General features: G+C 37.9%; 1 protein-coding gene across 3 annotated transcripts in view; it reads right to left on the bottom strand.

Moving 5' to 3' along the window:
* Positions 1–27,086, bottom strand: part of LOC111866417 — a 109,653-nt gene that overhangs the window by 13,564 nt on the left and 69,003 nt on the right. For all 3 annotated transcript variants that reach the window (XM_023855346.2, XM_023855347.2, XM_023855348.2), the window contains 8 exons: positions 22,418–22,969; positions 15,567–15,772; positions 15,201–15,308; positions 14,499–14,624; positions 11,497–12,042; positions 9,830–9,943; positions 4,496–4,776; positions 2,102–2,206 (listed from right to left, as the gene is read on the bottom strand). In XM_023855346.2, the coding sequence (XP_023711114.1) occupies positions 2,102–2,206; positions 4,496–4,776; positions 9,830–9,943; positions 11,497–12,042; positions 14,499–14,624; positions 15,201–15,308; positions 15,567–15,772; positions 22,418–22,969 (2,038 nt within the window). The remainder of the gene's footprint in view (positions 1–2,101; positions 2,207–4,495; positions 4,777–9,829; positions 9,944–11,496; positions 12,043–14,498; positions 14,625–15,200; positions 15,309–15,566; positions 15,773–22,417; positions 22,970–27,086) is intronic.

The raw sequence follows: 27,086 nt of genomic DNA, 5'->3' as shown, positions 1-27,086 counted from the left end.
CAGCTAAAACAAAACCAATATATTAAGAAAAGTAATAATATGAGCCTTGCAAACCAATAAAGGCAGCATAGCTGATAACATTCTTGGTACTATTTTGGATATATTAACAGTCTTCACAATCTGGGCAAAGTGACTGACAGATACAGTCATCATACTTACCATACTGGACAACACTGCAGTAGAGAATTCTATATTCTGGCTAATGGATCCAAAAGTATATGCAAACTAATAGGAATGCATTTTGAAATTCAGCCATTTTGAGACTCATAACCTAACTCAGTCACTTGCTGGAGGAATTAAAAATCAGAAAACAAAAACGGGATGAACTGTGTAAAGGGTTAAAACATGTTTGTGTCTGTAGCTTAACATTACAGGCTTTGCTGCAAGGATATAAAACATGATTGTGATTAAAACAATAACATTTACATAGCAACATCTAGATTTCTAAGATATAATAAAACATCTCTGTTATAAATGTCTCTATAATAAAAACTTCTACACACAACAAAACTGTATGTTCCAATGAGATTCTATGCAATATGTTACCGCAGTGACTGAAATCTCAGTATAAACTCATATGTAAAGACAAAAATTTTAATTCCTTCAATTTCAGTATTGCTGCTGGTTAATTGCCCAGTAATGGTTGCAAAGAGGCATCAACTTCTAAGGTTATATAGTGGTTCAATTATTTGTAATTTTGTTTATTTGTAACATTCCACTGTTTGGGTGAGAGGCTTTGGGTATTAGAGAAATGTCCTTGGACCAAGCGAATATGGCTTAGTAGTGTCATTTTGCTCACATCCAGATGCTACTAAGATAGTGAAGAAATAACACATATGCAAGCCAGCATACAATGTTATCAATTTAATAATCCACATCAGCTGCGCCCACTACATTTTATAAGTATCTGTATTGGTGCATCAGTTACTGTGTTGTCTACTGTTGTGACAATACTATTGTGATATGACAGCTGAAAACCAGAATAGCGGACCCAGAAAAGTCGTCCATTGCTAGGCAACGGCCGGTAAATATGTTTCCATGGCAATCGAAACAAGCTCCCACATCAACAATACCTGGGACATCACTAGACAACAGTTCACTTAACATGTCAATCAGTAAGTGTGTATGAATCATGAAACTGAAATCAAACACCTAGAAGTCTCCCAGAGCCATCAGACAATAAAATATAGTTATGAGTGCCATGGGACTCAGAACCAAGAATCACCTTGCCAGCGAAGGTCAGCTGAAATTTAGCAGTCAGTTGGAGTTGAGAAACATGAGTTGGAAGTCATCAGGTTGGAGTCAGCAATTACCAGTCTGAGTCTTGAGTTGCATTGTTACATGCCCCTAGCAAGTAATGACCAGTGAAGACTTATAAAAGACTAAGACTGAGCATGTGCTCCAGCTGGTGTCAAGGTCAAGAAAACGTGGATCTATGCATCCACTCCCCCACACACCTTCATGGCGTAGTGCTTATTTAGTTAAGAACAGGGACCTTATAGTGACATGTAATGTGTTTAGATTAGACAGAGTGCTATAATTCTTTGTAGCTGCAAGTTTTCAATAAATCCAATTACCAAACCAAACCCCATGTCCAGTCACTAATAGGTAACAGTATTATTAATAACACAAATATGTGATCTGAGACATCTCATGTCTTATTTAATAATCGAACCAGCAACTACTAGAGAGGTAAATATTTTTGGTCAACTCCAGACAGGACATGTAAACTGTAGTTGTCCAATGGCACACAGAAGCTTGGTTGTGCATGTTAAGGTCCATTCTGAGACATTATTCCAGAATTTGGATGGAGACACTGAGGGCAAGCACAAGGTCCGTGACCAGGATTTCAACCAGATACCTACCATAGGAATCTCACCTGTTCAAGCCATATGTATGCTCAGTATAAAACATTAGTTTGTGTCTACATGTGTGCTAATTGAGTTTATTCATGTATTTCCATTTTCCACTTCAGGTTTCAACACACACACAATTTATCGACTCCAACTTAAAATTTTCAAAATAATACATATTAATATTCCAAGCTATGGCATACATTGAAATGTATCACTGGATCAAAATGAAGCATGGAACCACATACCTAACCATACGTATGACAACGCTGTAGTCCACTTCAGGATTTGCAGTGCCTGGGCCTACAGGTTGCAAGAGTCGCAGCATTCGATCACAAGCATCCAACAGAAACCTGAGCAATAAAACATGTTACTTACTCCTAAGTTCCACCTTACATTATTTCAACTTATATAATTATTAAGGAAATCATTTTCTGTTAAAATGTACATAAACACACCAAACATTAATTGTATATGTCTACACCACTTGTAAATTCATGATCAGTATGCGTAGAGTGATGCTTCATTCTACTACTCCTGCATGCAAACTGATAACAATATGTCAGTCTGATACAAAAAATGACTTGCTGGAAATCAATATCCTACCTGTGTCTCAATTTAATTCTTCTTATAAATACACAAATCATGATCAGATATACCCTAATTTACACATATTCTGTTTGGATGCATTGTATTAGACTTGATTTTCAATACTAAGAACGTCTTCTATTTACATATTACATCCCTGCATAAGCATATATGGAGTTCATTCCATGCCTCATAGCCTAATTCCAAATTTTAAACATTCTCATCTCAAACATGGATCTTGTGCATATCTGCATGTAGGGCTTGCTGCCAAGTCTATACATCTTATTTACACGTAAGATGTGAAACCTTTATGACAAATAAATACACTAAAATCTTCTCAGGGAATCTGCTGTTTCAATGCTGAGTTAAAAACGAACATTTCAGAGATCTCCTCCATCTGCATCACCCAGGGCAACATCGATCCTGACGACGGAGATGGAGATCTTGGAAACGTTGGTTTCAAATTCAATACTGAGGAGCAGATTGCCTGCAAATATTCGGCACATCTTATTTGTATGTTTTTGATCTTTATAATGCGTAAATTTAAACATCTATTATAAGCATTAAAATGTGAAAAATGAGTGAAGAACATCAAATGGCTATTTCATCAGATGTACAACCTAAATGCTTCAACAGAGTACAGTCTTCTGGGTTGTAACGCCTGTAGTTTGGGGACAGCACAACAATTCAGGACATGAGTATCCTCGCCACCAAATCCAGGCACATGCACTGTATCATCAGGGAGCTAATAACAGTTGAGCTCTATCCTGGTAACATGAATAGGAAGGATGACTTCTGTCATGGAAACCTCTCATCTCTCTGAAGAACACAGGAGACCGCCCTTGTAAGTTCCTTCTGATGTGTTATCCAAGTGGTTTGGCAAGTGCACACTGCCCTTTCAGGAGATACCCCTGGTCTTGCCTTGCTGTTCTGACAACAGCTTATTCCCACAGACTCTTACTGAAGGTAGCCCTATCCAGCCTCTTCCCCAGACATGCATATGACTTCTGCTGTCTTCTGACTTCATGCAGCACACAGCTGGCCCGTTTCAGATCCAAACCATGGCGCTGTTTCCTCTGCTCCCCTAGGTTCTCTCTGAGTCCCCCAGTAGACAGTGGTTATTCTTCCACTCTCTTTCTCACAATTCCTTTCATGTTTGGACTGGCATTTATCTGGCTGGCTTTTTCATAAGCACTTCACTCAGCTTGCTGCCTGCTTCTGCTGGTTTTGTGCTTGGCTTACTATTTGACTTTGAAGATGATACGTTCCTCCAAGCTGCATGGTATTGCAACTCAGAAGACCCTTCACAGTCACAACTGAGCGAACTTTAAATGCAACACTGAACGTTTTAACTGATCTTCAGAAGAATTTCTGGCAACACCATTATTAAAGTAAATAAGTAATATAGTTTAATGTGAATTCCTTATTTAGTGCCACATTTATAATCCAGCACCTCTTCTGTGTTATTAGAACTTTTAATAACCAGGATACTCACACGATCACCAAATATGCAATGAATAATATTCACTCAGAAACGTAACCCCCATTCTTAACACTGAGTCCATAATAAAGGCACCTTCAATATTTACAGTATAAGGCATTGTGCAGGAATGAAAATACCAAATAAGTGAAAGTACTCCTCTATTTCCTTTGATTCTGGAACAGCAGTGAGCAGACCTCATATTATACTGCAGACAGGATTTTCTTGAACAATTACATTCTTAAGCACAGTCACTAAATTCTTTCATCAATAATACAAAGAAATCTGAATTAAAATGTCGGTTACAAAGTTTGATCACATCTTTTTTTTTTTTTGAATAAATTATGTATGTAAAGGCGTTTTTACATTTTCAGAAACTGAATTGAAAAAGGTTCAGTTTAATAATATTGCATAAAGGGACAGTAACCACTACCCTCAATTTGTAGTTCAGTGTTTATGTTCACAATTTTACATTCTGGTATTTCATATAAAAATGTCATTTAAAACTGAATGCAGCAGAGGCCAATTTATGCTTGAGAACTACTACTCTAATGAGGTGACTGTTATTACTAACCTAGGATATCCTACATGTTCTGAATGAAGCTTAAGAATGGCCAAGCATAGAGAAACGCTAGGTGCATGCTCAAAACCAAATTCTTCTCGAAGGGTAGTGTTGTAGGCCTCATCTGTTGTCAGCCTCCATGTCAAGTTAGAATTTACTGAATTTTCCAAGTTCAGTAAGATTGATGGCTGATTCTCACCACACACTGGGCTTATTGACAGTTCTGAATCATTTACCATCTGCTGATGACAATCATCACATACTCTAACTGCTACACTGTCATATCCCATAACCTACAAACACAAATAAAAATTTCTGAGCTTAAAAAAACAATAACATGTTAAGGCTAAAAAGTGACTGTCATCTTGTTCAAGATACAAGCAAATACAGATGTTAAAACTTAAGAGTTTTTTAATATATTACAGATAAAAATATTTGTGCTGGTAAATTAAAATACTCAACTGATATTATGAACTCATCCTTTATACTGAATTATATCAACTTTTAACCCTTTATGGAGGAACATCATATACAGCCTCAAGGTCTGGCTCACTGTGCTGTCAACGTGTCAACTTAGCTGTTACAAACTATCTCTCTTCTCTTCTGAACACATACTGGGAGTGCCAGAAATTTCTTTAGTGTACATAAATATGTGCATTAGATGTTACTGCAAATACAGTTTATAAATGTTTCATCTCTAGGCATTGCATAAAGAATCGCACCGTTTGAAGGATGTTTATTATTCCTGCAAGAACAAGTAACAGATTCCAGCAAGAAGAAAATCAATAAAGACAAAACTGACTCTCTATGTTTATTTTCATACATTACTCTTTCCCCACCAGCTTCAGGTTAATACACAAAAGTGGTATATATACTTCTTTTAGAAAGCGTGATAGAAAATGATGACATGGCAGATAATACAGGGTATTTCACAAAGTAGTACTGAAAGTGGCCCAGATTTTGTTGTGCAAAATAAAGTCTCTAAATTAAAGATAAAATGGTCAGACTAGCACTAGGAATCTGATTCTTGAGAAGTGTACAGTGAGTTCCAAAGCATAAAAAGCTGGAGAAGGGTCATGGTTTGGCATGGAAATGGCTTACAAGTTTACTCCACACAAATTTCACTGTGACAACTCACACTGAGGTGCTCACATAAATGTATGTGAACAGCCATAAGAATGAAAAATCTTCAAAACGTTTGGATGATAACTTTATATGTATACTAGTCACAGAAGATAATCATATTAAAAAGTCAACTGCTGGTATGAACTAAAAATCAAAGATGATGAAACAGTGCAACATGTATACATGCCTTGCTATTGTAACGCTAAAAACGAAATAAAACAATATTTGTCCAAGCCCATTCTCAAGTACACTCATTTCCCAGAACCAGTTTCTGCTCTTCCTATGAATGTTGCACTTCTTCAATATTCATACTCAACCTGGAGATGCCATATTCAAAATCAAGGAAATTGCAAATTGCCAAAGAGGAAGATTCAAATCAGTGTTTGCTTCCCTGTGCACCTCATCCATCAGTTCCTTACGGCGTATAGCCTGCCAGAGATTCAACAAAAGGAAGTGGGCCATCAACTGCAGGAAATCCAATGAGCCTGATGGGCTGACACTTTCCAGCATCTATAGTTCCTACAGATGAGCATAAAGTGAAGCAGAGAAGGTGCCACATGTATGGCATAATGCCAAGGGGTGAGCGGGAGACATGACTTGAATTGCATGTGCGCTGAACGTGACCATGGGCTTTGCTTCGAGGAATACCATGTAATGATGAATTTGTAATACTAAGAAGGGGAACTGAATCTGGAGATTTCATGGTGACGAATACTACTATTTCTGGGATGTGATGCTGTGTAATTTGGTAAAATGTTATGAATGTTTCAGAGGTTGTTACTATGTCCATCTTCAGGATAGAAGAATACACTCATGTGCTAACAACTGCAATATATGAACAATATAACACCTAATATATTAAACCACTGTGTGTGTTGAAAAATTACTTATGATTTGAGTATTTTTTAAGAACATGTATGAATTTGAAAATTACTGTTGATATTTAATTTCAATTACTCTGTGGGGAACTTCATAATGTAAAAAAACACATATCCCTGTTTCAGGCAGATCAGTACAGTACTTATTGAGACATTAATTTTTCCTGCAGAGGGTTAAAAAAATCAGTCCCACAGTCAAGCATTGACACTAAATCACAGATGGACATGCACATAATTAATAATCATAAAAAAAACTTCAAGAACTACTTCAGAACAACTGAGATGTGATAAGCAGTAGTGTCTACTGAAAACAGCAGTAAATACTACTCATAAAATTTTAATGAACATTTTTATCAACAGCATAAGTTACTTCTTATTATTACTAGGGGATACTAGTTTTATGTACTAGTTTTATCGCTAAGCACAGTATATAAAACTAGTATCCCCTAGTAATAATAAGAAGTAACTTATGCTGTTGATAAAAAATGTTCATTAAAATTCACAGTGACACAAAATGGCAGCTTTTGACACAAACAAGTCACCTATGATTCCCCCTAATATCTGTCAGTTACCAGGATGCAGGTGATCAGGTTGCTGCAATCTTACACCTCAAAAGCAAGGGAGTTTTCTTTAACCCATCCCCATAAGAACAAATTGGTAAGAAGATACTGCACATACTTTCTACAACTGACTCTAATTACACAGCCTTGGAAACAAAACTGATTGTTGCGTTACTGTCTGTTCTTGATTATCTGATTATCTAACCACAGTGCAATGTGTACAACCAGTAAAGCCACTTAAAAAACAATGACATTTTACTCTTGGGTCCCTAGCGGTCATACCATGATTTGCATGAAAATGCCAATGTGTATTTTATTTGGAGATACTGTCTCTATAAATCACTGAAATTTAACCCAAATCATTGGTAATACTTTTTAGAAAAACAAAATTTTCTTTTTTCTTTTTGGAATTCATATGAAGGGCCCATATTTATGGTGCTGGAATGTTTAGATTCACTAGGCACTGACCTAGGATTGGCAAATCATTAAATACCAAAGATGAATAAAATATGATTCAGATGCTAGTGAGGCTTACATACACACAAATGACATTTCAAAAACCATTTATTTGTATTCAGGGTGGCTATAAACATGCAACAAACAAACAACATTCTCCATGCCCTTTAGTCCACAAGCAAACTCTACTAACCAAGCGACTGCCACTTGTCGGCGAAGTTAGTGCCAATTTTTGCAGATACAGAGTGTTGCGTTGTCAGTGCAATGGAGTCCCATGGCCATTAATCTTGGTTTTCTAGACCGGAGCCTCTACTTTTCCAGTCAAGTAGCCCCTCAATTTTCCCCATGAGGCTGAGCGGACCCCATTTCAGACCCACTATCTCACAGAAAATCTGGTAGCGCCGGGAATCGAACCCAGGACCTCTCAATCTGTAGCCAGGAATTATGACCACTAGACCACAGAGGCAACATGTAAATCTATCAAAATCTCTATATCAATTTTTTTTCAGTCACAGTACACTCTCATATGTACGTAGGTCATACCGAAAGTCATGAGCAACTTTTTTTGCATGAAACCTGGGAACAGCAGACGAAAGAGAGTACAGTGGTAGGTGGAACCAGCTGTTGTGTTAACCTTGAGTGTTTTGTGACGTCAATAGCTTGCATCACGTGACCAGTATTATCCTAACAAAATGGCTGACAACAATATGTCGTTTCGCCACTGTGCTGTCATCAAATTTCCTGTGAAAGAGGAAATCCCTGCTGCAGAAATTCACCAGACTTCAGCGTGCTTATGGAAGTGTTCGAAGATGGATGAAACATTTTAAAGATGGGAACACCAGCATCAAAGATGAGCCTTGGAACGGTTGTCCTCGAACAGCCTCAACTGAACGCAACAAGGAAAGAGTGGATGAGATCATTCAAGATGACAGGCATGTGACTGTGGACACAATAGCCTGAAGACTTGGAATAGGGCACAGTGCAGTATAGGAGATGATTGAAAGCTTGGGCTATAGGAAAGTTTGTGCTCGTTGGGTCCCGCAGTTATTGACTGAAGACCACAAAGGTCAGCAAAAAGACATCACCTCAGAACTGCTGCAGAGATATAAACACGAAGGCGATGAGTTTTTGCTCTGTATTGTGACAGGTGACGAAAGCTGGTTTCACCATTTCGAGCCGGAAACGAAACAGCAGAGTATGGAATGGCACCATTTGCATTCTCCATCAAAAAAAAAAAAAAAAAAGGCAAAGACAGTGCCATGAGCTGCAAAGGTGATGGACACAGTCTTCTGGGATGCAGAGGGGTTTGTTCTGGACGAATTCCTGGAACTTGGGCAAACCATCAATGCTGCTCGTTATGTCCAGATGCTGCACAAGCTCCGTCATGCATTGCGCGATAAACGTCTGGGACAAAGCATCATCCTGTATGACAACGCTTGCCTCACATTGGAAGCAACTGCAAAGATGGGGTGGGAAGTTCTTCCACACCCCTCCTATAGCCCTGATCTGGCACCCTCAGACTACCATCTTTTTGGATTTGTGAAGGATCAGCTCCATGGACAACGTTTTGAGACAAGGGAGGCAATTCAGAAAGCAGTGCATCAGTGTCTTCGGATGGCTGGAACAGAATTTTACAGAAGGCGAATTTTCAAACTCCCAGAACGCTGGAAGAAATGTGTACAAAGAAGTGGCGATAATGTGGAAAAATAAAGACGGGTCTGTAGATTGAGGTGGTGTATTTGGTTTGACAATAATAAAGCATGTTACTTTACAAAAAACTGTAGCTCATGACTTTCAGTATGACCCTCGTACAATGTATATGACAGAGTAAAGTTCAGTTCCGGAGACTGTGAAGAAGGACAATCAGGTGATCCACATGACTGAAAATGTTCTATCCATGCAGCTCTCTGCATTAGTACATCATGCCAGCCTTTTTGCTGTTATAATTATTCTACCGTTGGAAGTAATGCAAGCCATAAATGAATGCAGTGTGAGCTTTATCTGTGAAATTATGAAGGCCTCACTACAAGAGTAAAAATAAATGAAGACTGAAGTTCAAAATTTTGTAACTCTCAAATGGTGGAGAATCAGAAAAGTGGTTGATACATATTCCGCTCCAAATTATCTTCTCAATAACCTCCTACATTCTGGACACAGGAACCTGAAATACCCTGTGTGTGTGTGTGTGTGTGTGTGTATAATCATAACTATAAAGTTACACCCATTACTGCAAATTAAACAATTGCTACATACTCAAATTCAAATCCTTCATAACATTTCTAAAAAATTAATAAACATATGACTACATAAATTGAACTAGCCAGCACCTTGGTCCTCTGAGTGGAGCAGGATCCACAGATAACACGGCCACACCTTCTGCAGTGATGTCGACGGTTAAACATAGAGAAAGCCACAGACTGACAACACATGCATTCTGTAACCTATAAACAAAGAATCAAATTCATCCTATATGGCTGAACACTTTATGACTGTCCAGTTACACAATTATTGCAAATATCTGTCTCTACAGCACCTCCCTTCAAGCATGAAATATAATTTGCACAAAATTAAAACCCAAACAACTGTCACTGTCATTCTTGAATGCTTTCTGGACAACCCAGGAATGATTACAAGTGCTGAGAATGGATAAAACAAATCTCTACTGAAACATTAAGATTTTCTGCAAAGTGACAATATGGACTGGCCTTAGTTCCCTGACTTTAGCAAGCCCTGCTTCACATGGTTCTATTAGCTATCTAATCAGTCTTCAATAAATCTTTATTTCTTTGAGCCATCTGAGAATCTGCACTCTTCTTCTTAACTGTTTCCCCAGATGTGCTACCATCACCTGTAATTTCAATGGTAAGAACCACAGTGTAAAGCAAATCTTGTATAGTATTACGTCTAGTATGCTTAAAGAGAACTTTCAAATGATTCTAAATTATCTGAAGGTTCTAGCAGAAAATCCTAAACTGAATGAAATGTTTTACCAAGCCTTTATGTCTGCTCATCCCTACAGATATGAGTCACTACAGCAATTTTCATTAAAGTCAGTATAAAAGACGTGCCACCATGCATTTACATGTACTACATCATATTTTCTTGTAATGACAGCAATATCAAGTCAGCGGATATGCTGAGATTTCTGATGGTGAAGCGGAATACTTATTAACATATGACTATGAAATTTTGAATGATGACACAACTTAAAAAAGGTACACCTTTGTCTGGTTCAGTACTATCATAAAAAATGATAAAACAGTGGCCATTTCATCTGTCATTATACCACAGTAATTATGTAATTAGGAATGTGAAATTTTATACAGATGTCAAGAGTATTCCTATGTGTGTATGAATTATATCTGTATGTTAGAAATATAAACATACATACTTAAAAAAACATCATGCGGTTTTATCATTTCATGGTTGTCAGTCCGGCTTAGCCTAAATTTTGCAGCCTGTCTTCATTTAAAGATCACTGTCTTCTGGAATGTAGTTTGACTGAGGTCATCTACCTACATGTGAAGCTATATGATGTCATATTCTACAAGACTGTAATCTGCATATTCACCACGAGTACTTAAAATCTCACACACCTTCATTTAATGTATAAAAACCATAAATAAAACAATAGATTCTAAAGAGTTCAGATAATTTTGTATAACATTTGGGATTACTGAGCTCTTTACTCTGTCCATAATACAAAATTCTAAAAAAACACATCTGTAAACTGAAAGGTCTGGTGACTGTAGTTAAATTTTTCTAACGGATGTAAGTTCTCCCTATCCTTTCATCTGACAGACATAGATCCACTTTGTGAAATGTTGTGTTCTTTGGAACATCAGATGGCAGAAAAAGTCCAAAAAGTCAGTAATCCCCCCCCCCGATAAAGAATTAACGTATCATGGATGACAATTAGCGATGAATAATTTATCATTAAAATTCCAAGCATTTACTCCAACTTCAGTGAAAGAAAAAGAACACAGAACAATACCTCATCATTTGGCACCCATTCATTCTTGGAAGGAACTGCTGCTGGCATTACAAAGTCTTCACTGTGTGCAGATCCCAATGACAGCGAAACCAATAATCTCTCCTCAGCAGGTAGAGTTCGACATGACGCTGGACACTGAGCTACTCTAAACTCCAGGGCTTTGCTGGCATAGTGTCTTAGCATGGAATCAATATTAGTCAGGGACATAGGAGAAGTAGCAGGAAGCTGAGTTATGAGTGGATAAACTTCAGAGACCATTTTCTCTAACATCTCCAGCCGTGTGTTCATGATGAACTGTTCCATAATTAAATGTGGCTGCCCAATTAGTTCCCAGTGCTGCACTTGTTCCAAATATGGTAGAACTGTCATCATTTGAATGCCAATTGATAAGTTCTGATATTCACTCAGTTGCTTGGTTGATAAATTTGAGGAACAAGAATTTAGTAAGAATGTGGTTATGAACTTCAGGCATGAAATTGATCTTAGTTGTTGAATAAGTTCATTACAGATGGCAACAGTTTGCTGGACTGGCAAAGATTCCAACAGCTGAAAGGAAAACAATTACACAAGTGTTAATATGTGTTAATGTGCAGGCACATCCATTTGAACAGTGAATTCACTGGATAAATCACTTTCACAGGCACTACCGTCTTTCCAACACCTGTCCCATCAGTTTATTTAAAATGTTCTAAATGTTTGATATTATTTAATAGATCATCAATTATATAGAAACTCTTTATTAGCTTGGAAGGAAATTAAAATTTTGAAAGTGTGGAGAAAAAGGACATTAAGTGTGAGGAATCTCAAACAATACTTTCCAAAAGTTTTTCATATAATATTGTTTTCATGCTGGCATCTTGCTTGACTTATTCAGCCCATAAGATGGAGGCAATATGTTCCTCCAAAATGTTGGATGCCTTTCAATGGACTATAGGGTGTTCTATCCTAGAAGACAGGTCTCTTCATAACCACCACTGTGAGAACCTCAAATCCTACAATACTGATATGTTTGGTTGAGATCCTGACATGACCCATTTAGTTCACCAGTGTCTGATACCACTGAAATCAGTCTATCCAAACTGAGATCCAGAAACTCCTGATTCCCATGGACACTAGAAAATCGACTTCCTACATACATTCAGTCCAACATCCAAAAATTGGATGTTCCCTTATGACCCAGCATCTCACCAGATACTCATACAAGCAACCCTCCACAGTAGGCTGAGCCCAGCATCCAATGTACAGAACTCATGCTACTTTGTGGCAATCCTGAACATGCTTACAATCACTGAGGAAGACATTCTTGTCAGCTCTGATGTGGAATCACTTTTCACCAGAGTCCTGGACACATGACATGGTGGAAATCACCCACGATCATTGAACTACAACAGACGTACCACAGGACCCTTCCATTCCTACAGAGCACTGTGTCAGCATTACTTTCTTCGTGCGGCAGGAAAAATTCTACTGATAAATGAAAGAAACTGCATGCAGTCCCCACTACTAGCCAAAACATTACAGTTTTGGAGGAGGTCATTGGTTCCATCCTGCTCAAACCAAAAAGCTGGCACGATACGTGGATGTATTTGAAATCTGGCCACACGGCCTAAATCCCCATACAGACATGCCTACCCACTTGAACTCCATGCATCCCAACATAAATTTCTCCATGAAATTGAAAAGGGTCAACAATTACCCCTTTCAGAAGTTCTGGTTAACAGACATTTGGACAACTCCCTATGCAAGTAACTTCATATCACCCACTGGGTCATAAGAGATCCATCATCACTATCTTAACAGATGGAGCCAAAATGATTTGTGGTGAGTCAAACCAGGCTGCCAAACACCAAAATGTAAAGTCCACTTGAGCTAATGGCTACACCCTCCAGGACATCAATATAGCAACAAAGGCTACATCTACCAACAAAATAAGACTGATGACACAGCATACCTACCATACACCCACAGCACCAATGACTACATTTCCAGAATACTCAAGAGAAAAGGATATATTCATGGGAAGAAGATGAAAAGAAAGAAAATTTCCTTCACCTTTTGTTCTCAACACAGGATCATTGTAACATATTCCTCATCTTTTGTGAGGACCACACGGCTGCCAAATTTTTCATCCCCCCCCCCTTCATTACCCACATGGTCACTGAAAGATTTTCACCATCTCTTTCTAAATAAGATCTAAAAGTTTGTGATGATGGTACTCTAGTACAAATATTATGTTTCTGGACATTATCCATCTTTATCTAAAAACACCGTCTGTTTATATTTCAAAACACAACATTTCGGGGACTGGACTGTTTCCGTCTTCAGGTAAAACCTACTCATTTCAGCCCAATCTACAGAGCTAGTCCCTGTCTCCAGAGATAGGCTCTAGCTCTATCGACTAGGCTCAACTGACTAGGTTGTACCTGAAGATGGAGACAGAGTCCAGTCTCTGAAACGCTGTTTGGAAATGTACACAGGATGGTGGTTTTAGATAGGATAGGATGACAGATAATGTCAAGAATCATAATATTTGTACCTCTTTTTACATGCAGCCAAAACGAAAAACATTTTTCATCACCTTTCACTAACCATGTGGTCACTTAGTGTTGGTTAGCGTACCACTCCTCTGTTCATCCAATCACAGACTATCTACTCTGAGATCTATATAAAAGCTACCAAAACCCCCACCAAAGTCATTAACACTGAAGATGGCAACTGTGATGTTTACTGAAATGGAAAACTTTCAACATTTTATGTAGTGTATTCCAAAAGTTGAAGCCACATAATTAACCAGGATCTTTATTAATGTAAATCAGGCAGAGAACTGACCACTAAATAGCATAATCATTGATTTAGAGTTAGCTAATGCCTACATATAGATGAACACATTTGAGGAATAGCAGATATCATACAATATTCCCAGAAAAATCTGTAGTAAACAGAAAGGTAACTTTTTCCGGCAAACAGATCTTTCAGATCCAATGAAAATAAATGTAATTTACCTTTGCAGCAGATGAGAAATCTGGAAGTTCATGCTCCAAGAAAAGAAGTAAAAACCTGGAGTCAACATGGTGCTGACTATGTGTGGCAATATTATGTAATTTTGCCCATTCAAGGCATACCTGAAACTGAATATCAAGCAATGGTTACAAAAATCAATATACAATTTGATTTGTTTCATTCCGGTCCGTCACACTAATATTATGAAAAAGTTAAATAGTTCCATCCAGTGTGACTGGTTAAGATTTTCTTATTTCAATTATTCATGCCCTTACATATTTCGGTCTTAACAGACCATCTTCAATTCTACGAATTCCAATAGAATCTTAACAAACTAACTATAAATATTTCGAAGTATTGGAACAGCCGCTGTAGTTGTAAAGACTTCAGATTTTACAACCAAATGTATATTGTTTATATTGTATGTATATATTTTAACTTTTCGAACATGTAATGTAATGGTGGCTTCTAACTGTATTGATGTAAAGGTGTCCCTCTGAAGACCGAAACATGTAAGGGCATGAATAATTGAAATAAGAAAATCTTAACCAGTCACACTGGATGGAACTATTTAACTTTTTCATTAACATCACACTTTTGAAGTGCTACATAGTTAAAAGAAAATGTAATGTTAGTATATAAGTAACCTTATGTATTTATCATTCAACTGTTCAATGACACTACGAGCAATACTTTTTTCTTACTGCCTTAGCTTCCATCAGTAGCTCCAGAATGAAAGAAGGGTTCTCCTTTGATGTACAGCTGACATCATACCATGTCTTCATACCAGCAGAAGAAGCAAAGGGAAGGACCTGTATATTGATTTGAGAACACAAACATTACTCATATAACTTTTCAATTAGTGTTCTAGGCACTTTCTGATGAGCTCTGTTTCATCAATTTTATTATGAAAGAAGAAGTATATAAATGGTAATCAAAAAGTACTTCCAACTATTAATTTAATATAAATTACCTTAATGGAGAATGGTACTGCTACACAAGGTTGCTGCTACCTTTTGCTCTTAGTTGGCTTTCGTGAAAATCAACATAAACTCTGAAAAAAATATTACCTTTTCATAGATGGAAATTCTCTGTAACATCTCTTGCAATTGCGATTTAAGTCCTGGAGACAGTGTTTGATGATGATGTTCCAGCAATGCCTTCAGAGCATCTTGACAACCATGACCTGGCCACTGAGGCAGATGCTGCAACAAGCACTGTGCCTGGACAGACATATCTCCTATATGCTGACAGTACCACCAGGGACTGGCGCTTTCTGGCAACAACACACATTAGATGCATTATATTAAATAAACTTGCATTCACACATTACAAGCATACACACATATATTACTTTATGGAGATGACTTAAATTTTGGCTGCACTAGTATCTTTGTTAACTCCACTTTCAGCCAGTGTGCGTGGGCAGCTTGAGTGCAGAGTGTCTAGCATGGTGACAAACATAAAGGCACCAGATGATACAGGCTGATTAATATTAATTAAAAAGAAAGATCAACTATACACAACCAAGCAGGAAAGACAATGTTCAGTCACAGGTCCAGTAATGTAACTATAAGAATCTTGAGTGATATTACCTCATGGTAATTAAACATTCATACTTCCCATTAGTTCTACAGCCACGTTCTTACTTCCTCACCTCCTGTCACCACTACATGAGCCCAATGTCTTGCTTGTCCCTACTACTCTTATCTTCCCTCCCCTTTCATATGGGCCAGAGGCCACCATAAATAAATAAGAATATTGGGTGAGGTGGTGTGGGGGGCTGCATGTGCCTCTATTGAGCCCCCCTTCTGGATGGTTCTGGAAACTGCCTAAGACCAAGGCTGACTGAGAACTCACAACAGACTTCTAGAATGACTAAGGATATGACACATAATTGTTAAATCCCAGTGTGGGCAGTCTGAGAAGTAGCAGAGTACATCAGACCTGTGTGACCCATACAAAACAGATGTGAAGCAGAACTTGTAAGATTTGAGGCTTTCACGGCGGTGACTATGAAGAAAGCAGTCTTCTGGGATTTTGCACCGTGTATATGTGGTGTTAACCGACGTTTCAGAGGAATGTATCGCCTCCATCTTCACACATCTTCACCGTGAGAACCGGTTAACACCACATATACACGGTGCAAAATCCCAGAAGACTGCTTTCTTCGAAGCAGAACTTGTTGGGACTCTAACTTATTCAGTGCAAGATGTAGGAAATAAAAATGGGAAGGGGTCTATTCTTCAAAACAGCCACAAATTTGTCAGTTGTTTTTTATGAATGTGAAATATGGCATCTTGTTTTGAGGAAAGAACATGAATTCCAAACAATTTAAAACAAAGTGCTCAAGAAAATATATAGTCTCGAGTATGATTATGTAATAAATTTTACATCATCACATAATAAAAGTTTCATGTTTTATATAGGTCAACTAATACTGTTTGGATAACAAAATCTAAGCTGCTGATGTGTGTGTGTGTAGGGGTGTATTTACAGCAGCATCAACACTGAGGTCTACTTTCTCCTGTCTAAACTTCATATGTAAGTCCTAATCCAAAATGTCCTAAAATTAATATATTCTCATATGTCAGTGTCTAGGCATGGTGTTTGGATTGCTAAGAGTATTGTAGATTTATTGTACTATTATACCTTATAACTACAAATAATTACAACAGTCTTATTAATCTACTCATTTTTCATATCACTACTGCACATGTCTCCTCAGTTTACTATGTCTTCACTAGTCATTCTCAGTTACCGTCTTCACTGTGTCCCTAGGTGACATCTGATAACCATAGAGGTTCTTTTGCTTCGGTGCTCATATCCTCACTGGATCCAAAGTCAAAGACAAAGTCATGTTATGACCGACAGTCAGTCGGCCAGTCTGTCTTGGTGTCAAGCACCAATCTGGGGCCCAAGACCAGATTTTTATTACTGTCAGACAGCTGTGGGTTTGTTGATGTGGAGTGTCCTCCCTGATGAGAGGATGGGTCAGTCATTTACAATTGCTGCTCGCCCTCACCAGGGCAGACATTCTTGAGTCTGAGTCGCATGGGATTAATGACCATATTTTATTGCCTTAGAGTAGAGATAACCCCATGTAACATCATCTCTGATGAGAAGATGTGTTTGTCTCTTATGAGGAGGTTTTGCTTTTATCAAGTGTATGTATCACACATATGGTATGTTATTGAAAATTCTTCCTTGTGCATTATATGCTAGTCCTCCATCACTCAAGGTTCCGCAAAGCAGTCAGGTCTATCTTACTTATCTTATGCTATGACAGCTTAGTCAGTTGAATAGTCATAAGCTTGACCACCGCCAAGTTTAAGCCTCTTATACTTTCTATGTCTGGCTTTGCCTTGTCTTATCTGCAAACATGTTCATTCTCATGATTGTGTATGACTTCTGTTTGGTGCCTGCATAATTTTGTCATATAATCATATATACAAGGTGTCCCAAAAAATGTACTCACTCTTTGACTGTCCATAACTCACTGAAATTTTTATATTTTTCTACGTATAAGTAACTTGAAATAACAGCGGAAGTATGACTAAGTTTTGAGGAAAGAAAATTTGTGCTGGAGTGTTACTGGAAGTAAGAGAACATCACTGAAGTGCAGAGACAGTTTACAAGGGAGTTTCAAAGAAATCCACCAACGTGACACACCACTGCTTGGATGGAATGTTGGAATGTAACTTTTCCAATGGACTCACTACAAAATCCGATGACACTCAATTTTAAGATTCCTATCTCACAAGCCACTTGCCGTACAGATTTCTTTGGGGATTGGAGGGTTTCCAGTAGTTGTTCTTCTCTTGCAGGATTAGTACATGACTGTGGTCTTCCAGAATGTTGTTTATGGATGTCTTGAACAGTTACAGTTGCTTCAAATTTATCTCTGATGCAAGCAATGGTGTGTAGCATTGGTGGATCTCTTTGAAACTCCCTTGTAAACTATCTTTGAACTTCAGTGATCTTATCGTACTTCCAGTAACACTCCAGCACAAATTTTCTTTCCCCAAAACTTAGCCATACTTCCGCCATTATTTCAACTTACTTATACGTAGAAAAATATAAAAATTTCAGTGAGTTATGGACAGTCAAAGAGTGAGTACATTTTTTTGGGGACATCTGTATATTGGAGAAAAAATGGGAGTATGATGAGACAGTACATCAGTTATACATAGACTTCAAGAAAGCCTATGATTCAGTTAGGAGGGAAGTATTGTACAATATTCTGATTGAGTTTGGGATACCCATGAAACTAGTCAGGTTGATTAAAATGTGTTTAAACGAAACGTATAGTAAAGTCCATGTAGGTAAACATTTGTCTGATAAATTTCGTACCCAGTATGGTCTAAAACAAGGAGATGCTTTATCGCCAATTCTTTTCAACTTTGTTTTAGAATATGCAATTAGGAAGGTCCAGGGACACCAGGTGGGACTGAAATTAAATGGGACACATCAGATGTTGGCCTATGCCGATGATGTGAATCTACTGGGTGATAATGTAAATACCATAAAGGAAAACACGCAAACTTTAATTGATGCAAGTAAAGAGGTTGGTCTAGAAGTAAACACAGAGAAAAGTAAGTATATGTTGCTGTCTCATCACCAAAATGTACGGCAAAATCATGACATAAAGATGGGAAACAGATGTTTTGAAAATGTGGCACAGTTCAGATATTTGGCAACAACAATAACAGATCGAAACCTGATTCAGGAGGAAATTAACCATTAAGATATGGGCCATTTAAATTCCGGTAGTGGCAGTGGGACGGAGTTAATTTAAATGCCCGCCATTGTAGAGTAATAAAAATTGTAATCATGTTACTCAAAATGCTGTGATTTCTACAATTTTTGTGATAAACGAACGAAATAAACGCTGCTTTTATCTAGAAAGAATATAGAATCAGATATTGTAGTTTACAGATTTTAGAATCTGTAAAAATTGTTACAGTGATTCCAAAAAAAATTTTTTCCCAATTTTAAGCGTCTGTCCATAAATATGCAGTCAGTTTCTGCACAAAACGTTTCTGCAGTATAAATGCATGCTGATGACACACTGTCTGACTGTGTCTTATCTATCAAGAGGAGAGGAAATATTTATGCTTTTATAGCACTCCAACCTTTCTGTATACAGGAGTGAGGTCACGTCCCTCAGAGACTCTGTCTGTGTATACACGTATCTGCCACACAAGAAGTACTGCTAAGCTTCTTAGAAAGGCCTGCACTTGGCCCCTTGTTCTACGTACTTTCAGTCTTATGTACCACATTCTAAATCGGTGACATTTATCAGCTGCCTATTAACTTCGCCTTTTTCCATGCGAAATAGGGCCATGGGGGATAGTTGAAATTGGGATGTTTTATAGGCGTTATGATTAGAGAAGGCAAATCGGCAACAATGGCTGACTTCCTGCTAATACGAGACAGATGTTGCGTGTGTGTGCTTCACGTGGAAAACAGAGTTACATACAGACAAAGTGCATGAATTGCGACGTCGGACTCTGCATTCAGTTACATGAAAAATTCAGTTAGATGATGCAGAGGGAAGACAGTCTACTTATAAAGCTCGTGTCCAAAAATAATGTAGAAAGCACCGCACATGGCCCCTTTCTTCTACGTGCTTTCAGTCTTATGTACCACATTCTGAATGGTTTGATTTACGAGCGGCTTCTAAATTACGGCTTTTTCAATGCGAAAAGGGGCCATGGTGCATAGCTGAAATTGCGATGTTTTATAAGCGTTATGAATACAGGAGACCACTCGCCATCACTGACCTACTTCCTGCTAATACGAGACTGATATTTGTGTGTGGGCGCTTCATGTGGAAAACAGAGTTAATTACAAAGGGCATGAATTGCAACATCGGACTCTGCATTCAGTGACATGCAATATTCAGTCAGGTGATGCAGAAGGGAAGACAGTCTACTTATAAAGCTGGTGTCCAAAAATAATGTAAGTAGAACAAGAATTTCTATCTTAAAATTAGATTTTAAAACACTGTGCGCACGCGTGGACTGCGCATACCCATACGGTGTCCTTTGGCCAGTCGGCTTTACTTTAAAGGTCCCCATACGGTGTCCTTCGGCTCATAAAGGTTAAGAGGAGAATGAACTCAGGCAATGCTTGCTACCATTCAGTCCAGAAACTTTTGTCTTCTCGTCTGCTGTCCAAAAACATAAAAATTAGAATATACAAAACTATAATTTTGCCTGTGGTTCTGTATGGGTGTGAAACTTGGTCTCTGGCATTAAGGGAAGAACATAGACTAAGGGTGTTTGAGAACAAGGTGTTGAGGAGAATATTTGGATCTACGAGAGATGAAGTGACAGAGACCACTGGGAAGACCAAGGTGTAGGTGGGTGGACAATATTAAAATGGATGGAGAGACAGGATGGGATGGTATGGATTGGATTGATCTGGCTCAGGATTGGTACCAGTGAAGGAATCTTGTGAACACGGTAATGAACCTTTGGGTTCCATAAAATGCTGGGAAATTCTTGAATAGCTTCAGAATTGGCGGCTCCTCCAGAAGGCCTCAGCACACATCTGCTATTTTCATGCGGCTTTAAGCCTTCCATCGTATATTACAGCGTTCCGTATATAATGCCTCCTATTTTTTTTAAAGAAAACTATAACAGATACAGAAAGCATAATAATGCAGTTAAATAGCGCAGGATTTCAGCTACTTATAGTTATTTTTCCACATAATCACCACCATTCATTATGCACTTTTGTCAGCCATTAACAAGAGCCTGTATGCCGTGCCCATAAAAGTCTGCGCCAGCAGAGGCTAGCCACTTTCTTACAGCTGCAATGACAGCATCATTGTCTGGAAAATGTTGCCCACACAGTCCATCTTTCTTAGGCCCAAAGAGATGGAAGTCTAAAGGTGCTAAACCGGGGCTGTAAGGTGGATGTGGTAGGACAGTCCAGCCAAACTTTGCAATGTGCGCGGTGGTCGCCAAACTTGTATGGGGTCTAGTGTTATGGTGTTGCAAGCGAAAGGTTGTCTGCTTCTTTGGCCTGACTCGGGAAATGTGGGCTTTCAGCTTAGTCAGCGTCATTTTGTAGCGTTCAGAATTGACAGTCCCTGGTCATTATCTGCTGATCTGTACAGATGAGGCGCTGTTCACTGTGAGGAGTGGCAGCTGAGCAGGGATGCCCAGGGCGTGGCTTGTTGTGCACTTCAATTTCGCCACTGTTGAAACGTACTACCCACCGCCTCACTGTGCTGACATCCACTGTATTGTCTCCATACACCTTTAGCAAGTGTCGATGGATGTCAGTGGGTACAATTTGTTTGGCAGTGAGAAATTCAATAACACATCTGTGTTTCATACGCACTTCTACGTCAGACACCATTTTGGTAGACTGCTCTGCTGTCGCTATCTGTTGCATGACAACCAAACTAACAGTAGATTGGCGGGAAGGTTCAACCTTTACTACAACACCACCAACATCCATCTCAGACGTTACATATTAACATAAAAAAATAGGAGGCATTATTTATGGAATGCCCTACATATATACATACATACATATATGAAATCAGTTTTCTTTGTACCAAGCCCTTTGAGACCCGTAACAAGAGATTTTTTTTAACTGAACCCTTGTGGTCATAGTCTTTATGTAACATCCTCTCTCAGTATCACTTAGTAGGCCTACTGAATTAAATAGTATGAGGGTGTCATGATACAGTGAATTTTGGGTTAACTACCTGGAGTTACTTCAGAGCCATCAAAACAATTAAGGGGGTTTGTACAGATGGCAATGTCAGGTGCACAGAGGTCAGTCAGGTCAAAAAGACTGCAACAAGAGATAAGAAAGGTGAAGAGAGAATTTGTGTTATTTTGTAATGACAGCTCTATTATACAGCATTCATCTTTGTTCTGTAATGAAAATATTTTACCTTCATCTGGTAACGTTGAGGCCTGTTCATACATGACTACATCATGAAATTTCTGCAGTTTTGGGTCATCCAGTAATTCAGTTTCAGGAAGTGCCCATATTATCTCAGCACACTGGTGCCATTCTTGCTTCTTTACAAGACTATTCAATAAGCCCCACAGTTCTACCATACCAGGTTTTGAATGCAGTGCAGCAACAATTACATTATTCTGGAAAACTGGTTTTAATGCATCCACCCACTTTGATCTGAAGAGCCGCTCGAGACACTTAGTCCGCTCATCAGTCATTTTATGCGATAATATTTCATTTGCTGGTGAGGCATGAAGAGATTTCTCCTGATGTATCTTTTGGACCAATAATGATAACACCCAACAGTGACACTCCATGAACTTCAGAACAGAATCTCGAACTACTCTGTGCTTCCACAAGTCTTCACAGAGGTCGCAATTTTCATTAGACTTGGAAACAGTAGCAGAAGCATCATTTTCAACCCTGCTGTAATCCAGCAAGATGCCAAACTCATTGTTGGGCTTCTCAATTTTCACAACTGTCCCTGAAAGCAAAATACATTACTGACACAAGGGAAGTTAATCCTGAAAAACAATTACTTTATTCTCATCTTGTTACGCAAATCTGACATACATTGCATCCAAAAGCCATAAACATACCTGCACAATTCTAAAACACTGTTCTTCATTTCTAATTTCATGACCTACCAGTCTTAAAAAATTACCATGAAAATTTATATCGGGATTAGAACAAAATCCTGATTCCGTACTCCTGCTCTTATTAAAATCTCATATTTCAAATACTCTTTTGGTCCTCGCTGAAACCCAACNTCCTGAAAAACAATTACTTTATTCTCATCTTGTTACGCAAATCTGAAATTAAATTAACAATGTATTATTTTGCCATATGCAGTGACTTTAGATAACTTAACAACATACATTTGGCATAAGGAATCTGTTCACTGCCAGAATTCGTACTCTGATTAGTGTGACTGTCATCAAAACAACAGCTGATATTCATGTTTCTCGTCTGCTAGAATTTGTTACTACACAACCATAATCTTTGGCAAGTGACATCATACACTGAACATGCCACACACCAAAGCATTACAAATGTTCTGATTCTCAACTAAGGTTATTTCAGTGTTTATTTAATGTGATTAATTATTTTAGAAATTAATCTGACATAAATGATAAGTAATATAATCATTTGTGTACAAACAGCTTCTTTAATTACGTATGTAAATACACCATTTTATCATAATTATATACAGGATGTCTTGTAAGTGGGGGAACATTTTTTTTTGTGATTTTGCATGATCTCCATTAGGTAAAAAATCAAATTAGTGTAAGAAATGCCATTTCCCAAGAGATTCACTAAGCAGGAATTTCTCCGTATTCAAATTCAGTCTCTTATGCATAACAAATACAACAAAGCTCACGATTTCTTCCACTTCACTTAACACAATCACGATAATATAAACCCTAAAAAATTATCAAATAATGTAGTAACATAGAATAACATGCCTTCATAAACAATGTAATCTTTTATCACCATTTCAGTAACAAGCTTAGAAATCAAAATGAATGGTTCAATTTTGCATCTGTGGTGTGGCATACCTTTTCATGTGTGTTCACTACGTCAGTTGGTGCCTTCACTTGGCCAGCTGTGACCACAGCGAAGCTGTAGCTATATCATAAAGGAAAGGCTACTGGTCAGCTTGCAGTACTTATCTTATATATTCTACAGATTTAACTGTACCTGCATAAAACACACGACTCATATTCTTTCCTGTGACCAAGGACCACCAAACACAAATTTTATATCATGGAGTGAATCACTGTGTACAAGATGTGAATTTCTTGAGTACCAGTACACATAATTTTGGTGTTCAAGTCTCTTCATATAAAATCAAACCCCACCTGGGAGTCAACTCAGGATCAAGTTCACCATTATCAACTGACTGAAGATACTATAACCAATCATTATTTATAATGATCATCCATTATATTAATCATGATTGAGAATGATATTGAGAAAATAAACAAGGAGACAGTCCCATTTTTAAACTTATATCGTAACTTGCATCCATAAAAATAATGTAACACTATCCCTGTAACGGGCTGTGAAGGCCCATAGGGTTGTGAGATGTCAAGGTTCCCACATCTTCTAGACAATCGGCTCACAGATGGCAGTAAGGTTGTTAGCCATACAGAAAAAAAAAAGCCTTTAAAGCACTAGCACCGAGCATTCCACATCCGCCAGAACCAATTTTAACGTGCTGGGTCACGTGGCTGTGTGCAGCGACTCATTATACCAAACATTTAGAAACAGTTAGGAATGTCGTGAATATATTTGATCCCAAAAGTGCAGCATCAATTCAAATTGCCCAAGATGTACTAAAAAACGCAGAACTAGAAACTAATCTTTCCTATATATCTGCTCACTTCTCTCATCTTCCATCCGCCATTTCTTCACTGGAGGCAAGCAATAGCAATACTACTTTGTATCAGCCTTTAAGTGTGTTCAAAACCACTGTTTCCAAATTGAATTCAGTTCCTGGAAGAGTTGGTGAAGTAGTAAAGGAAAAGTATGCAGAATTCTTTAAAAAAATCCAGGATATGAACAAATTTGTGAAATTGAAGAAATTTTAGCCTGTAAACGTACTGAAATGCCAAGTAAAAAATCACTAACAATGGAGCAAATAGCGGCTTTTGTACATGCGCCATGAGGTGGAAAGAAGTTTTTCCTGCTACAAAGACATCTTCCNAATCTTTCCTATATATCTGCTCACTTCTCTCATCTTCCATCCGCCATTTCTTCACTGGAGGCAAGCAATAGCAATACTACTTTGTATCAGCCTTTAAGTGTGTTCAAAACCACTGTTTCCAAATTGAATTCAGTTCCTGGAAGAGTTGGTGAAGTAGTAAAGGAAAAGTATGCAGAATTCTTTAAAAAAATCCAGGATATGAACAAATTTGTGAAATTGAAGAAATTTTAGCCTGTAAACGTACTGAAATGCCAAGTAAAAAATCACTAACAATGGAGCAAATAGCGGCTTTTGTACATGCGCCATGAGGTGGAAAGAAGTTTTTCCTGCTACAAAGACATCTTCCGAGACAATAGGAGGCGACTACCTATGGAAAACCTAAAACATTTAGTACCTGTGAATTGCAACAGAAGAGAAGTTGAAAGTTCGGAGAGCTAAATGTGAGTACCACTGTTTTTTTAAATTTGTAATGAAATATGTTAGCTTTGTTCCATGATTTGTATTTAAGTATAGCTTTTTAGTGCAAGTGAATCATTCAGTGATTACATAAAATGAACTTAAAAATTGATTTGTTGGTCTTAAGATAATGTAAAATCAATTTTAATATTTGGTATAAATTTTTATGTGCATATTTAAGTGCATATTTCGGAAGTTTTTCATGCATAAATGCATACATATTTAAGGGATTATTAGGGCATAAAATCTGGTCCCTACTTATCAGGCAAATAATCGAGCTGAGCACTCATATTGAACAATACTTCTTGTGTTAATAAATGATGGTGGCATTTTGTTTCCTTCCTATTAACATGCCAATTCTTTCTACTGACATGATTCTGAATAGTGTTCCGGTGAGGAGTTCAAAACCCAGGGAGTCTTTTTGCAGTTTTCTGCAATATTTTCTAACGGACTTAAATTTCACATACACACAGGATCCTCATAGGTAACTTATTCATGACAAATACAGAGGGAATCTTGTGAAAGCCATAACAAAATTTATGAATATATGGCTTTACAAGGAAATGACATTATCAATTTTGATATATGGTATATCTTTATATTTATCTTTTATATTATTTATGTATTTGCTACTTTAATTATAACACCAACTTGAGGCAAAAGTTTTATGTTAGTATATAATACGATGTGTTGCACCAATAGGANAAAGTCGGATACTTTTTGGACATATGGTATATGTATTCCTGTGTATAACTGCCTGATGATGGTCTTGTACAACCAAAACATGTAGCAGCAATAAAGATGAAAATTAAACTAAGTATTTGTTGTGTTGATGGTAGACATAATTCCCATATATATATATATATATATATATATATATATATATTGTCACGTATTGGGTATATGTCACGCAACAAGTAACTTAACACCTTCTTTGATATAGTGAATTTATTGAACATTCACTCTTACAATCACACAATTTACAATCTCAATATTACTGCCATTGGCAGTATCACAAATACTTCTCCTGTATCCATTCACTCCAGCGAGTGCTAGACTGCAACTGGCTGGTTACTCTCTGTCTAATAACTCACTCAATACTACTGAATAGTGTTCACTGCTCGTTATTTAGCCTCGGCATGGACAACACAGAAAACAGTTACATGATAGGTACCGCTGTTGTCTGACACCATGTTTACCGGTGTTGCTAGCAACGCTGTCGAGAGTTGTCTCCTGCTGTGTAGCAACTGCGGTATCCCTTCGTAACAACACAGTCGCTCTTCTGCCACGTCACCATGGGGAGGGGGGCGCCCACCAAGCGTTGTGTACTGGTGGAAGGAGTGGGGGCATGTGACATCACTCGCGAGACCGCAAAGTTCCCGTGATCCCTACTTCCTGTTGCACCATCCATATCACAATATATATATATATATAT

Source organism: Cryptotermes secundus, unplaced genomic scaffold (genome assembly GCF_002891405.2).
Source record: "Cryptotermes secundus unplaced genomic scaffold, Csec_1.0 scaffold193, whole genome shotgun sequence".
Taxonomy (NCBI): domain Eukaryota; kingdom Metazoa; phylum Arthropoda; class Insecta; order Blattodea; family Kalotermitidae; genus Cryptotermes; species Cryptotermes secundus.
This window is presented reverse-complemented; position numbering and strand designations above follow the sequence as displayed.